The sequence below is a fragment of the Equus asinus genome, chromosome 20, assembly GCF_041296235.1.
Source record: "Equus asinus isolate D_3611 breed Donkey chromosome 20, EquAss-T2T_v2, whole genome shotgun sequence".
Lineage (NCBI taxonomy): Eukaryota > Metazoa > Chordata > Mammalia > Perissodactyla > Equidae > Equus > Equus asinus.
Genome location: NC_091809.1, coordinates 26,105,369 through 26,125,279, shown reverse-complemented (window position 1 = coordinate 26,125,279; position 19,911 = coordinate 26,105,369). Strand labels below are relative to the sequence as shown.

Here is a 19,911-nt window from a genome sequence, read left to right as displayed (position 1 = left end):
CAGGGACCAGAGGGTCTGAGGTCCCCGCCCCTCCCCCCCCCCCCCCAGCCCCCGGGTCAGGGGTTGGCATAAGGCTGGGAAGCCACTCATGGAACCGTGACTCATTTACAAACACGCTTAAATATGACATCACCACATGTAAGGGAGAGTCTGGCTCCATTTTGACCTTTGTAGACAGCGCTGAGGCGTCCCCCCATCCCTTCCCCACCTCCCCACGTTTGGTACTTTAGATAAAGAATCCCATGGCCTCCCAAGAGTCTGGCTCTGGGGGGATCTGAACCCTGCAGCCCTCGCCTGTGCGCAGAAACTCGTCTCTGACCAGCTGTGAGCTTTGAGATGGGTTCAGTAAAACTCAGGTGTACATTTTACACTAGAAGGAAATTTATTTTACTTTCTGAGTATGACCTTAAGAGATTTTGAAATGTAAACAGCTATGATATCCCTAAGGCAACTGAATTCTGATTTCCACCAATATACATATAAAAACAATGTTATGTAAATGTGAGCTGTACCTGAAAACTCTTTAAGATACTTAACACATTGGTTCAAAAAATTCCTAATTCATTTATTTGAATAGCTTTACTGAGATATAATACACATATTATACAACCCTTTAATGTGTATAATTCAATGGTTTTCAGTACATTCCGATATGTGCAATAATCATCACAACTTTTGAACATTTTTGTGGCTTCAAAAAGAAACCCCTGTACCCTTTAAGTGTTGTGTGAATAAGCAAGCAAGCAGATATGAAAAATACGTGGTAGCTAGGATTGCTGTGGTCACGACATAAATTCTGCCACTGCTTCTGTCACCCTCTCAGTTTAGAGCCCCCTGATTTTGCCTCAGAGAAATTCTGCAGAGTGGGATACATGTGTATTTCTAAAGATGTGGAAGGGGCTTGGGTGGGGAAACGAAGTGCTGGAAATGGTCAGTGGACAGCAATGGAAGGATGCTGATGCACATGAATGAGGGTGTCCCCAGGCAGGTTCCATCTGAGATATCTTTTTGTTTCAGAAGCACAGTATTTCCAAAGATCTGTCCACAGAACCTGATTTAAACTCAAAGATTCTGGGAGTCCTCACTTCACTCCTAGTGATGAGTGTGAGCTGAGGGCAAGTGCAACCCTAGGGGGTGTTCTCTCAATTAAGACAAGGTTGCAAGAAAGGCCTGTTGTGGCCCATGTCTTTCTTCCTCAGTCCTTCACTTCTTCCAAGAAGGATCCCACAGTGGTGGAAAGAAGAGTTGAACACATAAACACATAAAAATAAAGGTTCAGGAGAACTTAACATTCTTCTAGTATATGAAAGCAATTGTGTTGTTCGTTTTCTATTAATTTATACACGTATTATGTATATTATATATATATTTCAGGTGTAATTGTGAGTTTTCACAAATGCATAGGCATACTGCCACCAAAAGATGGAAAGCAGGGGCCGGGCTAGTGGGGCAGCGGTTAAGTTTGCACGTTCCACTTTGGCGGCCCAGGGTCCGCCAGTTTGGATCCCAGGTGCAGACATGGCACCACTTGGCAAGCCATTCTGTGGTAGGTGTCCCACATATAAAGTAGAGGAAGATGGGCATGGATGTTAGCTCAAGGCCAGTCTTCCTCAGAAAAAAAAAAAATGGAAAGCATACCATCACCCCAAAAACACTCTAAAAACACCCCAAAAGAACACTCTTGTGGTGACCATTTGAACCCCTCCAATGAGTAAGTTAACACTGAAAAAAAAAAAAAAGGAAAAGACTGAATACTTTTCCTCTTTATAAAAACTCATAGCTATTACTTTTCCCCACTCTCCCACATGTGCTGGATGTCTAAGCAGTGAAATGAAACCAGTGAACAGCAAAATGGGCTCCGGGGTTTATGGGTCATTGATGCAGAAGACTTCCAGCCATTCCTGAGATAGACGTTGAAAACTTCTCACGTCTCCCTTTACACTCAATTAGGATATTACCGAAAATGACACCCTCTCTCTGCAGCTCACCTCACTTGTTCCTTGGCTGATTAAATACCAAGTGGTGTTTCCACTGGGGGATCACAGTGGACTTGCATAGATGTCACTCTACTCACAGAGTACACTCAGGATGAGCTAGAAGAGTGCAGATAAAGGCAACTGTTCTCCTAATGTGAAACTCCATGATTTAATGGGGTATACACTGTGTCACTCAGTATGTACAGCAATGAAATGACAATGCCAAATACTATAATAAAGGTAAATGAAAATCCCCTCAAATGATGTTAAACACAAAAAGACACAACAGCTATTTGTGGCCCAAATCAGTAGGATATCCCAAGTCCTAGATAACAATGTCCAAACTCATGACTATGTATGAATTCTATATACAAAATGTTTAACTGCAAAAACGAAGGTGAATGATGTCCATATCTCTATCTTTAGGGGGAATCTTTACTGTTAATCACAGGAATGCAGGATTTTCTACATTGCTGCCACCTCCTATTTACTTCCACACCCAAGGAGTTCTTGAAACAGTGTTTAAGATGTATTACGTGGTGGAAAAACAAGAGATCAAAATGACATCATGACTCACTGAGGTTCCCAACCTTACAGAAAACAAATACACACCCCAGCCTATTATCTCACATTATGTGTTTTACATTCCATCAAAGCCCTTATTTCCACCTTATAAACCAAAGCTTTACCATTTGTTGACCATCTCTCTTTTCCCACAAAAGTATAAGCACCAGGACTGCAAGAACTTGTTTCATGCAGCTATATTCAAACCCTACTGTGCCTTATTTATGCTAAATTGGGTACACTGACTCTATAATGGATGGCAGTAGGAAATACATTAGTGTTTAGGTAATAAGTAGGGAAGACAAAAGCTATTCAGGAGGACTGGGAGCTGGCCTTGTATTCATTACGAGGGCAAGTCTTTTTCCTGTTGGAAGAGAAAAACATCACACACTTCTTCCTGCATCAAAGGAAATCTGTGACCATAAGGGACCAAGACATTCATAAGGGGATTTTGAAACCCTATCTCTAAAAATGGTAAAAGATAAAGTTCTGAATCATAAAAATGACCAATATTTCCCTCTACTTACCTTACCAATATCACTAACCAGAGCTTCTTATGAATTAAGTTTAGCTCCGCCACATTGTTTTTGCCTTCTAGAAAACAATGATTATGATTACCAATGACAGAATAAAGTTTACCTCCTCACAGGATCCAACAAAAAAGTCTTGCTTCCTTGAAGAGCAATCAAAGCATCTAACACAAGCCCAAATCCTATAAAAGTCCTGAGCAACTTTTTATGTTATACCCCAGTCATGTGTATTTTGTGGTCATTCTTATTATTAGAATTCATTACACTTTTGATTTCAGGTGCGATCCTGCAGGTCACTGGCAAGAGGCCACTAAGAAAACTATGACTGAAGTTTTTGGTATTAAGAATGAATGACAAATTAGGGCCGGCCCGGGGTCATAGTGGTTAATTTCACGTGCTCCACTTCAGTGGTCCAGGGATCTCAGATTCAGATCCTAGGCGCAGACCTACACACGGCTAAAGCCATGCTGTGGCAGCATCCCACATACAAAATAGAGGAAAACTGGCACAGGTGTTAGTCCAGGACAATCTTCCTTACCAATCCAAACCAAACCAACAAATAAAAGAATGAATGAGAAATTACTTTCATGACAAAAATTATAACTATAAAAGTGAGGAAAAAACCTGAACTTGTATGCACATAATAGTGATTCATAACATGTAACAATTAAATGAAGAAAATTGCAAAGTTTATCTGAAAATACATAATTATAATGGGATATTTTAATATATTCTCTAAGGAAATGAAAAACAATATATGTTAAGCATACAATAGCTTACAAAAGTTAATAAATTATTTCTATGAAACAACTACAGAAGTGTTCATTTCACAAGGAAATGCACGTAGTTTTAATGACATACAATCAAACATTATTGAAAACGTATTGAGGGAATATGTTCAGCTACAAGTAACAGGAAACACAGGTCTTCCTGACATGAGAAAGGTGATTGTTCTGATGTGGAAAAACTGGGTCAAGGTAGCCACTGCACAGTGCAGCAGAGAAACAAACTCCCATGACCTTCTTTTTATGCCCCATTGTAGATGTCATGGTGAGTCAGGAAAATGTGCTCACTAGCACTATTAACAGTATGAGGTGTCTCCTATACAAATTAGACTTTATATGGATATCATCTAGAGAAGAGGGGCATTAGAGAATACTCCCAACCACAATACTCGGAATAAGCTTCCTGGTGGACACAGCAGGGCTTACAAAAAGAGAGTCATGTAACAACAGGGATAAGTTCTGAGAAATGCATTGTTAGGTTATTTCACTGTTGTGAAATATCACAGTGTACTTACACAAACCTAGATGGTAAAGCCTACTACACACCCAAGCGATTGGTACTAATCTTACAGGACCACCATCATATATGCAGTCCCTTGTTGTTGTGTGTCCTCAAAGCTCCCACATATCCATCTCTCTATATGGTGGCTCCAAAATCTGACAGATGCCTTGTTTGCTTCCACCTTCTAAATTGCATGCAAGTGAGGGTACTGGTGAATGCTAACATGGAACCATAAAGGGGATGGATTGTGGAAAATCTAGTCCCTAACATTATCCATAGAGGGACTATCGCTAGCTCTAGATTTTGTTGCCCTATTAGGTCTCTCTCAACTCAAAGTCTATTCACCCAATACCAGTCAGAAGGAAGGACAAAAAGCAAAGGCCCAAATGTGAATAATTCACATGAAAGTACACTCGTTTCATAAACTTGCCATACATAAAAATTTTTTCTAACTATTTATTAGTATAGAAAATGAAAAAAAGGTATTTATAACCTTTATCCCAAAAAAGGAGCTTTCTCAGTAAGAAAGGTAGAATGTATATAATGAATTAGGGATATCCAGGAACTATCACAGGCCAGTAGGAAAATCCCAACAAATACCAAACTCTCATTTTTCAATGGCTCCTTAATACAGAACAAATAAAACATTATAAAAATATTAAATTTAATTGTATGTTAGAAATACACTTCAATTCACCCATAGATCCAATAGGCTTCAAAGAAGAAAGGGAAAAGTATTAACCAATTTAAGGAAAAGGCACTACTTATTAATCTTTTGTAGTATTGTTGAAAAACAATTTGCAGAATTATCTCACCTCACTATTCATTTCTGAAAGTAGTAGAAATCCACAGTTCAATGGTGCACTTTGAGAAAGAGGCTTAGAAAACACAATTTATTTATAAGTTTATATTTAAAAGACTTTATAGGAAGTCTTTCATGTTCAGAGTTTTCTGGAACATTACACATGGATTAATTTCCATCAAGCTTTCTCAAGTTACTTATATTTTCATTTCTTTTCCATGGGAGTTTTCACATGTAAGGATGTGGGTTAACTGAAGTCTTTCCTACCCTGCTTATATTCAAGAGGTTTTATCCAGTGAGTCCTTTCATGCCTTCGGAAGTAACTGCGATGATTGAAGGCTTTCCCACATTTTTCACATTTATATGGTGTCTCTCCAGTATGCATTCTCATGTGTCTTCGAAAGTTTCTGTGACAAATAAAGGCTTTCCCACATTCCTTACATTCATAGGGTTTCTCTCCAGTATGACTTCTTTCATGTTTTTGGAAGGAAGGGTAATATCTAAAGGTTTTACCACATCGCTTACATTCATAGGGTTTCTCTCCTGTGTGACTCCTTTCATGTAATTGAAATGAACTGGGAGAAATGAAAGTTTTCCCACATTCCTTACATTTATAAGGTCCGTCTCCAGCGTGAGTGATCATGTGTACTTGAAGGTTTGAGAGAGCAGTACAGGCTTTCCCACACTCATAAGGTTTCTCCCGAGTGTGAGTTCTTTCATGGTTTCGAAGAGAACTGGGATAATTGAAGGCTTTGCCACATTTTTTACATTCATAGGGTTTCTCTCCTGTGTGAGTCCTTTCATGCATTTGAAAAGTTTGGTGATATCTATAGGCTTTTCCACATTGTTTACATTGATAGGGTTTCTCTCCAGTATGAATTCTTTCATGTATTCTAAGTGAACTTGAACAAATGAAGGCTTTCCCACATTCCTTACAGGTATAGGGAGCATCTCCAGTGTGTGCTGTTATCATGTGTCTTCGAAGAGTCGTGAGCCACATAAAGACTTTCCTACATTCCCTACATTTATAGGTTTTCTCTCTATTGTGATTTCTTTCATGCTTTTTAAAATATTGGAAATAACTGAAGGCTTTCCCACATTCCTTACATTTATATGGTTTCTCTCCATATTTTTGATACTCATATGGTTTGTAACCAGTATGACATCTAATGTGCCTACTAAGGGATGAATGACTCATGAAGATTTTTCCACACACACTGCATTCACATGGTTTTACTCCAGTAAGAGTTTTCTTGTTCAGATTGAGCTTTGGAATAAGGCTGAAATTTTCTCCACATTGACTACCCTCTTCACTTTCACAGACTCTCTCTACTGTATAACTTCTGTAAAAAACAAGAAACATATTAGTAACGATTTTATATGTATTAGTAAAATATTTGGACTACATTTTTATGACTTATAGCAAAAGTGTAGGTTTTGTACCTTATCTGAAGTGTTTGAAATTGAAGATACTGAATGCTCTGCAAGAGGACTTCACCCTTGCTATTGTCAAAACAGCGATGTTCATGTATATATATAATTATTAACACTGTTCCCAAGTGAAATATTTTGCAAACAGTGAACATCTGTCACATTTCAGAGAGTAATTTGGTGAAAATATTCTGAGAAATAAATGTGAAGCAGGGGTTGTTTTGTTTGCTTCTTTTTAAAATTTTCTAACATGTCAGGATGCTCACATGAAATACTGCTTTCCATTATGAGTGTGACTCACTTTAGTTTTCTCCTCCGATTTTCATCTGAATCTTCAATGTCACGATCTTCCCATTTTTTTCCTAAAATGCAGATCCAGAAAAATAACTCCAAAATATGAGAAATTATACAAAAATTATTACATCCTTGGTCCACGATGAGCTATGACCATGCCTAGTTTATTTACCAAAGTCCTCCCTTTCCACATTCCACATCTTAGAACAATGCTTATGGCCCAGAAACACTTGTTCTTTAATTGACAAACTGAAGGGAAGTTGTCATCCTCACCTACTGAGGCCAGGTTCCTGAAGGTTTCTCGCATCACATCTCTGTAGAGTTTCTTCTGTGAGGGATCCAGTAAAGTCCACTCCTCTGGGGTGAAGTTCACAGCCACGTCCTCAATGACCACTGAGTCCTAAAACATCACAGATATGTGTAGAGTAGGAAGCATGACACTGATAGCAATGGACATCTATACTCCATTTACAGGAAGGTTATGTATGATTCTGTCACCTCCAAACATTTATTCTATGACTTGATCATCAGAAACTCACTCTCTGTCCACACTTCTTCATAAATTTAACAGCATCATGAACACATGGAAATTTATTACACATTTTTACTGTGAGCACATTACATCTTATTTATCGCTAATTCAGATTCCAGAGCATGTTGGAAAATAACAGATATGCTATGCAAATGAAAGAAATATTATCTTTTTTTTTTTTTTTAAGATTGGCACCTGAACTAACATTAGTTGCCAATCTTTTTTTTTTTCCCTTCTTTTCTTCTCCCCAAAGTCCCTCAGTACAGAGTTGTATATTCTAGTTGTAGGTTCCTCTGGTCATGCTATGTGGGATGCCGCCTCAGCATGGCTTGATGTGTGGTGCCATGTCCACACCCAGGATCTGAACCAGTGAAACCCTGGGCTGCCGAAGTGGAGTGCTCGAACTTAATCACTTGGCCATGGGGCCGGCCCCCAAATATTATCATTTTAAGACCATCAATTCCTTGTGAGAAAAATTCTTTCATGTTCTTCCTTATTACCCACCAGTTAAAGCACTCCATGAGGCAGAAGGTCAAATCTGCATGAGATTGTAAGAAATAATAACGTAGTGAGAAACTGGAAGGTTTTTCTTCTATTCTCTCACCAAACATGAGAGTCCAGGTGACCTGTGGAAAGCAAACTTTTAACAAGGTTCAGCTGGACATATCATCCTACAGTCCTCCAGACCATTAAAGTAATCAGGTGTAGTTGGCTGAATATAAATATTCTTTTTTTTTTTTAAGATTTTATTTTTTCCTTTTTCTCCCCAAAGCCCCCCAGTACATAGTTGTATATTCTTCGTTGTGGGTCCTTCTAGTTGTGGCATGTGGGATGCTGCCTCAGCGTGGTTTGATGAGCAGTGCCATGTCCCCGCCCAGGATTCGAACCAACGAAATACTGGGCCGACTGCAGCAGAGCACGTGAACTTAACCACTCAGCCATGGGGCCAGCCCCTGAATATAAATATTCTTGTGGAACAGTTTTCTTTTAACTTGTATAATATTTATCGCAGACTCAATTCTTCCTTTCTCTCTCTGTCCAATTTGATTGGGCTAAAAAGTTATCTGGAACTTAGAGCTCAGACATGAGGAAGAAGACATGACAACTTAGACCATAAAATCCCTATATTCACGTGCCTCAGGACAGCTTTCAGCCAATTGTTAGAACAGACAGTGAGACAGTAATGTGCCAAAAGAGCTCTTTCCAGGCCAACCCTAACACTGGGCCCTGGGCCTTGCTGCCCTTGGGGAATAAGTGAAGAGCTGCAGATTGCAGGGGAGTTCACTGAAGTCCACAATGGTTTGATGGTGAACTTGCCCATGATTATAAGATACATAAAGGTGTCAGCAGCACTTTCCTTCAAAAGAACACAAAATCTCCATTCTCCTACTTCAAAAGGATGTCTTTCCCAACCAGCCATTCCAGAGGCTGCCTTCCCCTCATTTGTCATTTCCAAGTTCCCCCATGGAATAAAGGAGCATGACAGCTCAACCTCTGAGTGTAAGAATCCGTTAGCTGATGGCACCACACACTGCCAATAGGGAATGAAAGGGGTTATTACTTCCATAATTGATGTCTCTGGGGAGAGTAAGGCTGGCCTCTCAAGCGGGTATGAAATAGCATGAGAGGGCAAGGAAAGATGCATGGACTTGTTCTTTTGGTTTTTTTTTCTTTTTTTTTGAGGTTATAGAGTGCACCAGGGTAAGAGTTCACACACAAAGGCAGGAGTTTGCATAGATTCAATCTCGTGCAACCATCCAAGGAGGAAGCTCTGAGACTCTCTTATCACCTTGGATTGATGTGGGTCCCATGGGAAGGAGGAATGAAGCTCCAAAGCTGTCAGCAGTCAATCATCAAAAATTGGAGTCAGAAACTTCTGGTTTCTGGTCTGGTATATACGTAACTTATAAGCTGTCATTCCTGATCTCACAAGAAAAAAAGTGAAAAAAACTTGAAATGAACATCTCCTCTTAGATCCATGAGAGCATTTAGGTCACAGAGCAACTCGGTGTCTTCAAAATTTGAAAAGAGAAAATAAACATAGCATTTTGAAACATGCCCCACATATTCTGTTCTTAACATGGCCTGTAGCCCCCAAAAATCTATTTCACCAGAGTCTAATGCAAAGACAAAAAAGACAGAACACAATATCTCTGAACCCTTGGAGAACCTTCTTTAAACAGAAACACATCATGGGATACCTGAAGGAAAAGACAGACAGAAAGAAACAGAAGAACCAAGTGAAGTAATAAGATCAAAATAACGTAAAATTAATGATGGCCAGCACAGTGCACATCCAGAAAGCTCAGAGAACACTAAACATGATAAACTACAAATGTGCACACCCAGGATATCACATTCAACCTAGAGAAAAATCAAAGACAGAGAATGCATTGAAAGAAGCCAGAGGGGAAAACACCTTAGGTGTAGAGAAACAAAGATTAGAATTGAATTGCACTTCTTTTCAGAAACCATGCAAGCGAGAGTGGAGTGAAATATTTCAAGTTGTGAAAGAAAAGAATACTCTCCTAGAATTCTGTTAGGCAAAATTATCTTTCAAAAACAAAGGCAAAATAAGAACCTTCTGAGACAAAAATTAAGAGAATTTGTCATGCGTACACCTACTCTGAAAGAAACATTCAAAATTTCATCAGAAAGAATATAAATGATGAAGGTGGAGGATCAGAAAAGAAATAAATGAAGGTAAAATATCTTTTGTATTTCTTATCATAATTAATGTAACAGATGATACTTTGTTTAAAATAATATTAGGGGGCTGGCCCAGTGGCGCAGCGGTTAAGTGCTCGCGTTCCACTTCAGTGGCCTGGGGTTGGCCAGTTCAGATCCCGGGTGCAGACATGACACTGCTTGACAAGCCATGCTGGGGTAGGCATCCCACATATAGAGGAAGATGGGCATGGATGTTAGCTCAGAGCCAGTCTTCCTCAGCAAAAAGAGGAGGATTGCGGCAGTTGTTAGCTCAGGGCTAATCTTCCTCAAAATAAATTAATTAAAATTTTAAAAAATGTGTAATTGGTATGCTGAGAGAAGAAAAAAAAGAATCAGATAAAGTGCTCAATTAAAGCTGGAAAAGGCAGAAAAAAGGTGGACGACAAAAAGAAACAACAAGGGTAAAAATGGGAAACAGGATAAGATTTGTAAATACTAATCCAACTGTACAATAACTACTTTAATCATCAGTGGGCTCAATACAACTGAGAGATACAGTAACACCCGATTTTTAAAAAACAGAATTATATATTGTCTACAAGAAACCCACTTTCAATATAAAGACACAGATAGATGAAGGGTAATGGGATGGAGAAAAATAGACCATGCCAACACTAATCAAAAGAAAGCTGCCACAGGGGCTGGCCCCGTGGCCGAGTGGTTAAGTTCGAGCGCTCCACTACAGGGGGCCCAGTGTTTCGTTGGTTCGAATCCTGGGCGCAGACATGGCACTGCTCATCAAACCATGCTGAGGCAGCATCCCTCGTGCCACAACTAGAAGGACCCACAATGAAGCATATACAACTATGTACCGGGGGGCTTTGGGGAGAAAAAGGAAAAAAAAAAAATCTTTAAAAAAAAAAAAAGCAAGCTGCTACAGGCATATGAGTTATAGGCAATGCAGATTCCAAACCAAGGAAAACTGAGAGATAGAGAGGGGCATTAGATACTGATAAAGGGGTCTGTTCTCCAAGAAGGCACAGCAGTCCCTCATGTGCACCTGCATAACAACAGAGGAGCAAAACACATGACAAAACTGACAGAATGCAAGGAGAAATAGATGAATCCAGTGTTACAGCTGTAGAATTCAACACCCCCTTACCATGAATTATAAATTCCAGTGGGCAGGAAATGAGCAAGGACAGAGGTGAACTGAACAGCACTATGAAACAACGGGATTTCACTGTAATCTATGGAATACTTCATACAACAGCAGAATATGAATTCTTCTCAAGTTCACATGAAACATTCCCCAAGACAAACCACATTCTAGGACACACAGCACACCTTAAATTTGAAAGAACAGATATACAAAATATGCTCTCACATCATGCAGGAATTTATCTAGAAATCAATAACTTAAGATAGTTGGAAAAACCCTAATACGTAGAGATTCAACAACACACTTCTAAATAATACAGAGGATCAAAGACATAGTTCTAAGAGAAATGAAAAATTATTTTGACCTAAATAAAAGGAAAAGACAACACATCAAAAGTTCAGGGGTGCAAAAAAAGCAGTGCCTGGAGAGAAGTTCATGACATGGAACAAATACACTGGAAAAAACAAAGATCTGGGATCAATAATGTAAGCATTTACCTTAGGAATCAATGAAAAGAAGAGCAAATTAAACCCAAAGTGGGCTGGCCCAGTGGCGTAGTGATTAAGTTTGTGTGCTCTGCTTCGGCAGCCTGGGGTTTGTGGGTTCGGATCCTGGGCATGGACCTACACACCACATCAAGCCATGCTGTGGCGCTGTGCCACATACGGGAAATAGAGTAAGACTGCCACAGGCGTTAGCTCAGGGACAATCTTCCTCAAGAGGCTCAGGCACAGACATTAGCTTAGGGCCAATCTTCCTCACCCGCCCCCAAAAAATTAAAAAAGTAAACAATTATGTTAAAAAAACATTAAACCCAAAGTAAACACAATTAAAGAAACAATAAAATTAGAAATCAATGTCATTGTGGGAAATCAATGGAGAAAATTAAAACACAAAAAAGCTGGTTCTTTGACAAGACTAATAAAATTGATTAACATCTAGTCAAGATAAAGAAAAGACAGAAGACAAATTACTAACATCAGAGAGAAAAGGAGGGGGAAATGAAAATAAAAAAGGATTTGATAAAATCCAGCACCTATTTATGATAACAAACTAGTAATAACAGGGAACTTCTGCTTCTTGAAAAAGAACATCTTTGTGAATCCTGTAGCTAAATTCATGACATTTGTTCCATATGACGTGTTTGTCTCTGTGAAACAGCAGAAAGAATTCACAACAACAGAGAGAACTCCGGAAATTAATAAGAAAGTATAGCAAGGTTGAAGGGTACAGACATCAACTCCTTCCCTCTAAACCCACACAAATAGAGTCAACCGATACTTCACAGAGGAGGAAAGGCACTTCAATGGAAAAAGAAAAGTCTTTTAAACAAATAGTGCTGGAAATAACGGATATCCACATGCACACACATCCGCATGCACACACACAAAACAAATGCAGACACAGGCCTCACACCTTTCACAAAAATTAAATCATAGATCTAAGTGTAAAGCGCAAAATTAATAAACTCCTAGAAGATAATATAGGAGGAAATCTAGGTGATCTTGGGTTTGGTGATGAATTTTTAGATACAACAAAAAAAGCAAAGTCTGAAAAAGAAAAAACATAATATTTCATTAAAATAAAAAACTCCTGCTCTCGGAAAATGTTAAGAGAAGGAAAAGACAAGTCACAGAGTAGGAGAAAATCTGTGCAAAACACGTATCTGATAAATGACTGGTATCCAAAATACGCAAAGAACTCTCAAAACTCAACCCTAAGACAAACAACCCAATTAAAAATCGGCAAAAGATTTGGACAGCCCAGCAAAGAAGATACACAGATGAGAATCAGGCGATATGAAAACGTGCTCCACATCAAATTTCATTAGGAAATTGCAAATAAAACAATGACGTATCACTACACACTTATTAAATGGCTAAAATTCAAAACACTTTGAACATCAAATTCTGGTGAAGATATGAACCTACAGACAATCCGCATTCATTGCTGGTGGGAATGGAATTTGGTGCTCCTACAACGGAAGACAGGAACTTTCTTTTAAAACAAAATACACTCTTACCGCATGGAGTAGGATCCAGCAATCACACTCCCTGGTATTTTCCCAAATGAGTTGAAATCTTATGTTCACACAAAACCTACACATGAGTGTTAGCAGGTGCCTTATCCATAATTGGCAAGAGTTAGCATTAAGATAGATGGACGTCCTTAAGGAGGCAAATACACAACCAGGTAAATCCATCCGATGAAATGATGGACACGTGTCATTATACATTTGCCAAAACCCATACACCGTATAACACAGAGTCAATGCCAATGTGCACTGTGCACAGTAATTTATCAACATGGGTTCAGAAACTGTAACAAATGGATCACAGTAGTACAAAGTGTGAAAAAGAGTACACACTGTGTGGATGCAACGAGAGGGTTATGTGGGAACTCTCTGTAAATTCTGATCAATTTTTCTGTAAACCTAAAACTGCTCTAAAAAACAGAAGTCTATAGAAAAAAAAGATGAAGATGGACTCATTACAATTCATCCCTCATGACTAACTAATGACTGAAACGGTTCATCTTTCATTCAACTGATCTCACTAAGCCAGTCTGGTGCTCTATGAGCCTGAGACCCGTAAGGGAGGGGAACCTTCCATCGAATGCCTTGTTGGAGAGCATGGCACTGGTATCCTCTGAGAAGGGCCAACGTCACTATCGGTAGTGTCGAACTCCAAGGAGGATGACGAGTGTCCTGGTGGGTCCTTGTATTGCAGACCTAGCAATGTACAGACAAGGGGCAATTCTTAGATAATAGTTTTGTTTTTTTTTTTTTTAAAGATTGGCACCTGAAATAACAACTGTTGCCAATCTTTTTTTTTTTTTTTTCCTTTTTCTCCCCAAATCCCCCTAGTATCTAGTTGTATATTTTAGTTGTGGGTCCTTCCAGTTGTGGCATGTGGGATGCCACCTCAGCATGGCCTGACAAGCAGTGCCATGTCCACGCCCAGGATCCGAACAGGTGAAACCCTGGGCTGCCACAGCAGAGCATGTGAACCCAACCTCTTGGCCATGGGGCCAGCCCCAATAGTTTACTAGTCTGTAAAAATATGCAGATGAGGCCAATTTTTGGTCAGCAGTAAGATCACTGCCTGATGTTTGGTTAGCTGTGGTGACCATTGGGTTTAGTTCATCAGGGACATCCCAGTTAAAGGATGAAGAGCAGCAACTCTCCACTGAGCTCCGTCATGTACAAATGTGTACTATCCTTAAAGTCTATGCACGCCCCAGTGCTGTGCAGTCAGTTAATCCCAAGGAACTACCCAGGGAACCAAGGTGTCTGAGAGAGGGGAGACCTCCTCCAGCACCCTAGCATCTTTCAAGCAACTGAAGAAAGGCCATCCCTCCTGCAGGTGGCATAAGCTGCAGGGCCAAGGTTAGGCTCCATCATATGAAAAGTAAGTGTCAGTAGCTGGGCTGAGCTGGCAGGGTGCTGTCTCCAGGGCCAAAGGCATAACAGGCACCTCGGTAGAGGCTCACATGTTCAGTTCTGTGAGAGCCTCTATTTTCAAGAGATCCCAGTACCTGGTGACAATAGCAGCTCTACTGGCATACAGTGTGGGACGTGGGGCAGTTTCTTCATCAGGAGCCTATGGACAACTTAAGGCCCTCCTCCAGAGAGCCTCACACCACTGCCATCAGGGTCAGAGGCCTCCTCCGTGACAAGTGGTCGCTTTATAAAGTGTAAGGAACCCAGGTTTAAGTTGGGCTTGAACTAATCCCTTTGCTGTGACAAACTCAGACTGTGGGTGTTCTCCACTCTAACCCAGAGGGTCAGGACCTTTGTTGCAATAGATGCAGGGGCAGCCACAGAGTTACTTAGGGGTCCTGGTGAGCCCTCTGGAATCTTGCTACCTACTGGCTGCCTTTCCCCGTGTCTTCTTTCTCTCTGAAATAACTGCTCTTTAAGGAGTGACCATCTGATGGGCTCACTTCATTCATAGGGTATAGTCTCCCTCGTACCTCCCAAGATTCCCTGCTAATGTTGGGGCAACCCCAGCCTCAGTCACTCCTTCACTCTAAACAGATAGATTCCAGCGAAGACACTGACTCAGGACCACTGTGATGAGGGCCCTTTCTCATACTCCTGCTCCCAAAGGACAAGGAGTTACCAAAACCACCAACTTGGGGTCCTCTGTACACAGAACCAAGGCTTGGTGGGGTCAACAGTGCAACACAGGGCAGCACAGCGCCCAGGAGAAGCTGCCCAGCAAGCAGCAGCCCACAGTGCAGGAGCCTCCAGGCTTTCTCATCAGCCTGTCCAGGGAAGAAGGCCCGGGGAAAAGGGAGGGCGAGGCTTAAGGGTTCAGTAGTCAAACAGCAAATACATGGACCCTGGCCACTCATTACAAAAACAAACACAGGGTAAGGAAAACAGGCATTCACACTGGCTTGTTTTTACATAAAGAAACACTAACAGGATGGTGAAGCAGTGGGCAACACTGGTCATGAGAGGGAGGCTGGAGTCAGAGCAGAGGAGCGGGGCAGGACGAGCAGGCGGGGAGTCTCCTTAAGGGAGTTTCTTTCCTCTCTTCGGAATTTTTCAACCTTCTCATGCATTACTTATTTTATTTACTTAAAATAAGGAGAGGAATTTATATACACCATATTCCTATGCTTGATCATCATCATTATCATTTTTTAAAAGATTGGCACCTGATCTAACAACTGTTGCCACTTTTTTTTTTTTTTTGCTCTTGTTCCTCAAATCCCCCCAGTACATAGTTGTATATTTTAGTTGTGGGTCCTTCTAGTTGTGTATTATTTTTAATTAACTTTGGCATTTTAAAATTAATTTAATTTTTACTTTTCTACATAGGAAACCACTCCAAGATTTGATCCTTTAAACAGTAACAGATATAAAGTTGCAAACCATAAAAAAAGAAAACTGAAAAATCCCTTTCTAATTAAAAGGATAAGGGGCATTATAGTTTGTCCTGCATTATAGAAAACATTGAAGATATTTTCAGGAATGAGTAGCATACTATAATACTTTAGAAGTTTGCAATCAAGCCTTTAACTGTACCAGGAATCTGAGAGGTTTACATAAGCTTTGAGGTGTTTTCCCCATATCAATGAAAACAGAAATTCACATGCTTTTTTCCCCACAACCATTAAAAGAGGAATTCATCTGTCTTAGGAATAGTACAGCCTTTTAAATGTCAAAGTTCTCTATAGTAAGGAACATACAAAAACCGACCAAAAAATGGAAAATGGACCTGAGAACTTAAATATACTCATCTCACATCTTGAGGTTCTCGTGCCTAAATGGAACAAAAACTCTATTTGGTTCCACAATTTTTTTTGCCGTATTCACGTAGTATCTGTCAATCAACTTACATTTAAAACCCCAAGTGCTAATGGAAACTAGAACCAAAGGGCTACAACTTCAATTGATAAAGGAATCCAAGGACAGAAACACGAATATTCCACTCAGCTCAAAGAAGCAGCCTGCTTGCCTGCAGATCAGAAGGAAAATCCACACTCAGAAAGTTAAACATATTCCCAGACTTGTGGTCTAGACACTCCCAGTTGAGAGAGAACCCCTGGAGAGGGTCAGTCCCTGATGAAGGAGGGTGGGGATCCCTGAGCAGCCACAGGAATGCACTCTGGGAGCCCCACACACCCTCCCACTCCTGTGAGCATGGAGGCACTGCCTCCCCCAGGCTCCCATCCTCACAAGTGAGGAAACTCTCAGCCGGATTCAGTCTAAGCTTCTGACCCACATGAACTCCAAATTCACGAACCCTTTGTCTACAGGACAGAACACCTGATCTTCATAGACTTTCTCAACGTGCACACATTACACTCTCAGTGCACCTACAGTGTGGGTGCAAAACTCAAACATAACATTTAAAATGTCCAGGCCTAAGGAACCACAACCTCAGAAAGGGCGTCACTCCCCACCCCATGAGCACGTGCACCCCCAGCTTTCCAGGGCTCTGCAGCTCCTCTCTGGATAAGGGCTCCTTCCATGGGGGTGTGAGCAGTAGGACAGCTGCAGGGGGAGGCTCCCCAGGAAGGACAACTGGGCCTTAAAGGCCTTCCCTCTGCAGGCCCAAGGGGGCTTTAGCTTAGACTCACTGCCCTCAGGCCTCTGCTCCTACTGGAGATGCTCTGGGACACGACTGATACTTCAAATACACAGACCCAGTGTTTGAAAAATTCAGCAAAATCACTCAAACCCAGCGTTTCTGTGTTAAGGAGAGAAGAAAAGTGTAAGTCACTTTTACTAGCTCAACCAGAAAACCACAAATATCTATTCCTTTCAGAAAAAAAGATGTCAATTATTTTCATGGCAAGACTTTGTTTTGTAAATAATCATACTTGAACATTTCCGGTCTGCAAGTCTAAACCCTGGAATTTCATTTGAAATCACCCAAAAGTAAAGAAGAGTCCTCAGAAACTTACTACACATACTCGGGAAGAAAAAAGTGAAACAAAAATTCTTAATAAACGGAATGTAATACTGTAATATTTTATTTTTTTTGAAACTCAACTCTCTTTGGAAATACTTTATACCGCCTTTCAAGCTCTATTAATTAAATACATTTTGTCCCTATTGAAAAACAGAGACTAAATAAGTCAATACATCTTTTCAGAGTGACAAACCCAGGCAGGGACAGCGCTGACAGGACAGATCACCCAGGAAAATTTCCAAAGAGGAAATTCCACCCAAAGGACTGACAATTACATGTCTGTGCCCAGGACACCTCCTGGGAGGAGAGGCGGAAGGAATTCATACAAGGTACTTCCAGGTAGTTAATCTCGGCTTCCCTCTCATGTAAAACATCAACAGACAAAAAGTAAATCTTTAAAAAAGAGCCATCCACGGCTCGGTGGAAAAAGGGTAAACCATAAAATATTAGGTCTGTTTGAAATGCACTCCATTGGACAAACTGTCGACGATGCTGTGAATCGGGGAGGGGAGTGCCAGGAAGGATCTGGAAATTCAGGGATTTATTGTCGGTCCTGGAAGAGCTGGGGGGACAGGGTCGTGGCTTTAAGACTCTGCTCCCCAAACATTTAGAAAACTCATGAGAAAACGGGTCCCCTCCGAGGAGAAAGGAGGCCATGGAGACCCCACAGACCACAGTCCCTCCGCGCACGGACCCCGGAGCCCGAGGCCCGACTGTCCTGCGGACCCTCCCGCGGGCCCCGCACCGTCTGGGACACGCGGGGCTGCGGGTGCACAGCGGCCCAGAGACGCTCCGGCCCAAGTCGCCGCGCGCAGGGACCACAGAACGCCCGGGGCCCGGCTGCCGGCCCCGCCCCCACGCTGCGGCCGGAGGGGCCTGAGGGCCGAGCGGCGCCACCGCGGACTCGGGGCTGCAGACCCCGGAGGGGACCGCTGGAGGCCGGGCCTGCCCCGCCGCTTCCGACCAGCCCCTCCTCCCGCATCCTCACCCCGGGACTGCACACTCACCATTTCTAGGGCTCCTGGGTCCCCCGAGTCCTTCCTACGAGCCCCACGGCCAGTGCAGGTCACAGGGTGACAGAGGCTGCAGCAGAGCAACAGGGACCGTTAATGGCAGGCGACACCTAAACACACGCGCAGCTGGAGCGAGAAGGGACGTCCACGCCAGTGCGGTGCGTCGCCCCACCCACCAGCCCCAGCGGAGCCCCTGATTGGAAAGTTCCCAATGCCACACCCCCTAGTGTCTGAGTGACAGCCAGCAGGAGGACGCGTGGCTGGGCCGACCCACCTTCCGCCTCTGGGCGGCAACTTGTGCTTATCTGGAACCTTTGCATTTAAACAGAACTGCTTCCTGGCCTGGGGCTGATTCCGTTGTCTTCCTGCAGATTCTTTGGTTTGTGTGGTCACAGGTATGCCAAGGGAATTCCTGATTCGATTCCAGATGAAGTACCGACAAGAGGGTGACCCACGCCAGACGTGATTGGTACAAGTGTCTTGTGTCCACCAGGCATCAACGGCTTGGCCTAAGACTTCAAGGTGTCAACATTTGAAAAAAGAAACCAGTTTAAGAGGCAGAGAGTTTATTTCGGATCAAAGAATTGCAATTCCGGGAGCATAGCTTCAGGCAGAAGCCCAAATAGTGTCCCACTTACAAAGGTTGAAAGCAAAAAGTTTTTATGAGAGAAGGAAGGGGATAATTATATAAAAAGAAGAGATAGGGGCCGGCCCGGCCGAGTGGTTAAGTTCCCACGCTCCCCTACGGTGCCCCAGGGTTTCGCTGGTTGCGATCCTCGGCGCCGACGTGGCACCGCTCATCAGGCCACGTTGAGGCGGCGTCCCACATGCCACAACTAGGGGGACCCACAACTAAAATATATACAACTATGTACTGGGGGGGGGTTGGGGAGAAAAAGCAGAAAGAAAAAAAAGAGATTGGCAACAGTTGTTAGCTCAGGTGCCAATCTTTAGGGAAAAAAAGAAAGAGATAAAAGGAAAATCAATTTCTATGGGTGTTAATAAGGTAAGTTGTCCCTGGCTATACATAATTGGTGACTGACCCTATCTGCAAACAGAAAGCCCAAAATTTTCAGTCTTATAATCAGATGTTCCTTTCTCTGTTAACTTCTCAAACAATTAGTTGAAAAACAGTGGTGGTTTTAGGTTTGGCTCAGGCCAAGGTTCAAGACAGCAAGGCAGTTTCTCTGGAAAGGCAGCTCCAACTCCATCTTAAAAT

The 19,911-nt window shown here is 41.8% G+C and overlaps 2 protein-coding genes across 3 annotated transcripts in view; both read right to left on the bottom strand.

Annotated features, from left to right (window-relative positions):
* LOC106826939 (zinc finger protein 791-like) overlaps positions 1-18,869 on the bottom strand; it is a 63,906-nt gene extending 45,037 nt beyond the window's left edge. The window contains exons 1-3 of one of the 2 annotated variants that reach the window (XR_011496202.1): positions 18,687-18,854; positions 7,921-13,979; positions 7,157-7,284 (exon numbers count right to left, since the gene is read on the bottom strand). Coding sequence is in view for 1 of the 2 variants with exons in the window: in XM_044752703.2 (XP_044608638.1) it covers positions 18,687-18,689 (3 nt within the window). In the remaining variant the exon portion in view is untranslated. Of the gene's footprint in view, positions 1-7,156; positions 7,285-7,920; positions 13,980-18,686 lie in introns of those variants that run through there. The other variant, XM_044752703.2, reaches the window with a different exon arrangement.
* LOC139039745 (zinc finger protein 709-like) lies at positions 235-6,952 on the bottom strand. The gene is made up of 2 exons (XM_070492172.1): positions 6,857-6,952; positions 235-6,502 (listed from the first exon to the last, which is right to left on the bottom strand). Exon 2 carries the CDS (start codon positions 6,355-6,357, stop codon positions 5,407-5,409), a length of 951 nt encoding a protein of 316 aa, XP_070348273.1. The 5' UTR covers positions 6,358-6,502; positions 6,857-6,952; the 3' UTR covers positions 235-5,406.
* Positions 18,870-19,911: the final 1,042 nt, after the last annotated feature.

What these genes read in the sequence shown, in the direction of transcription:
- LOC139039745 (XM_070492172.1), bottom strand. Translation starts at nt 6,357, where the DNA reads ATGAGTCATTCATCCCTTAGTAGGCACATTAGATGTCATACTGGTTAC.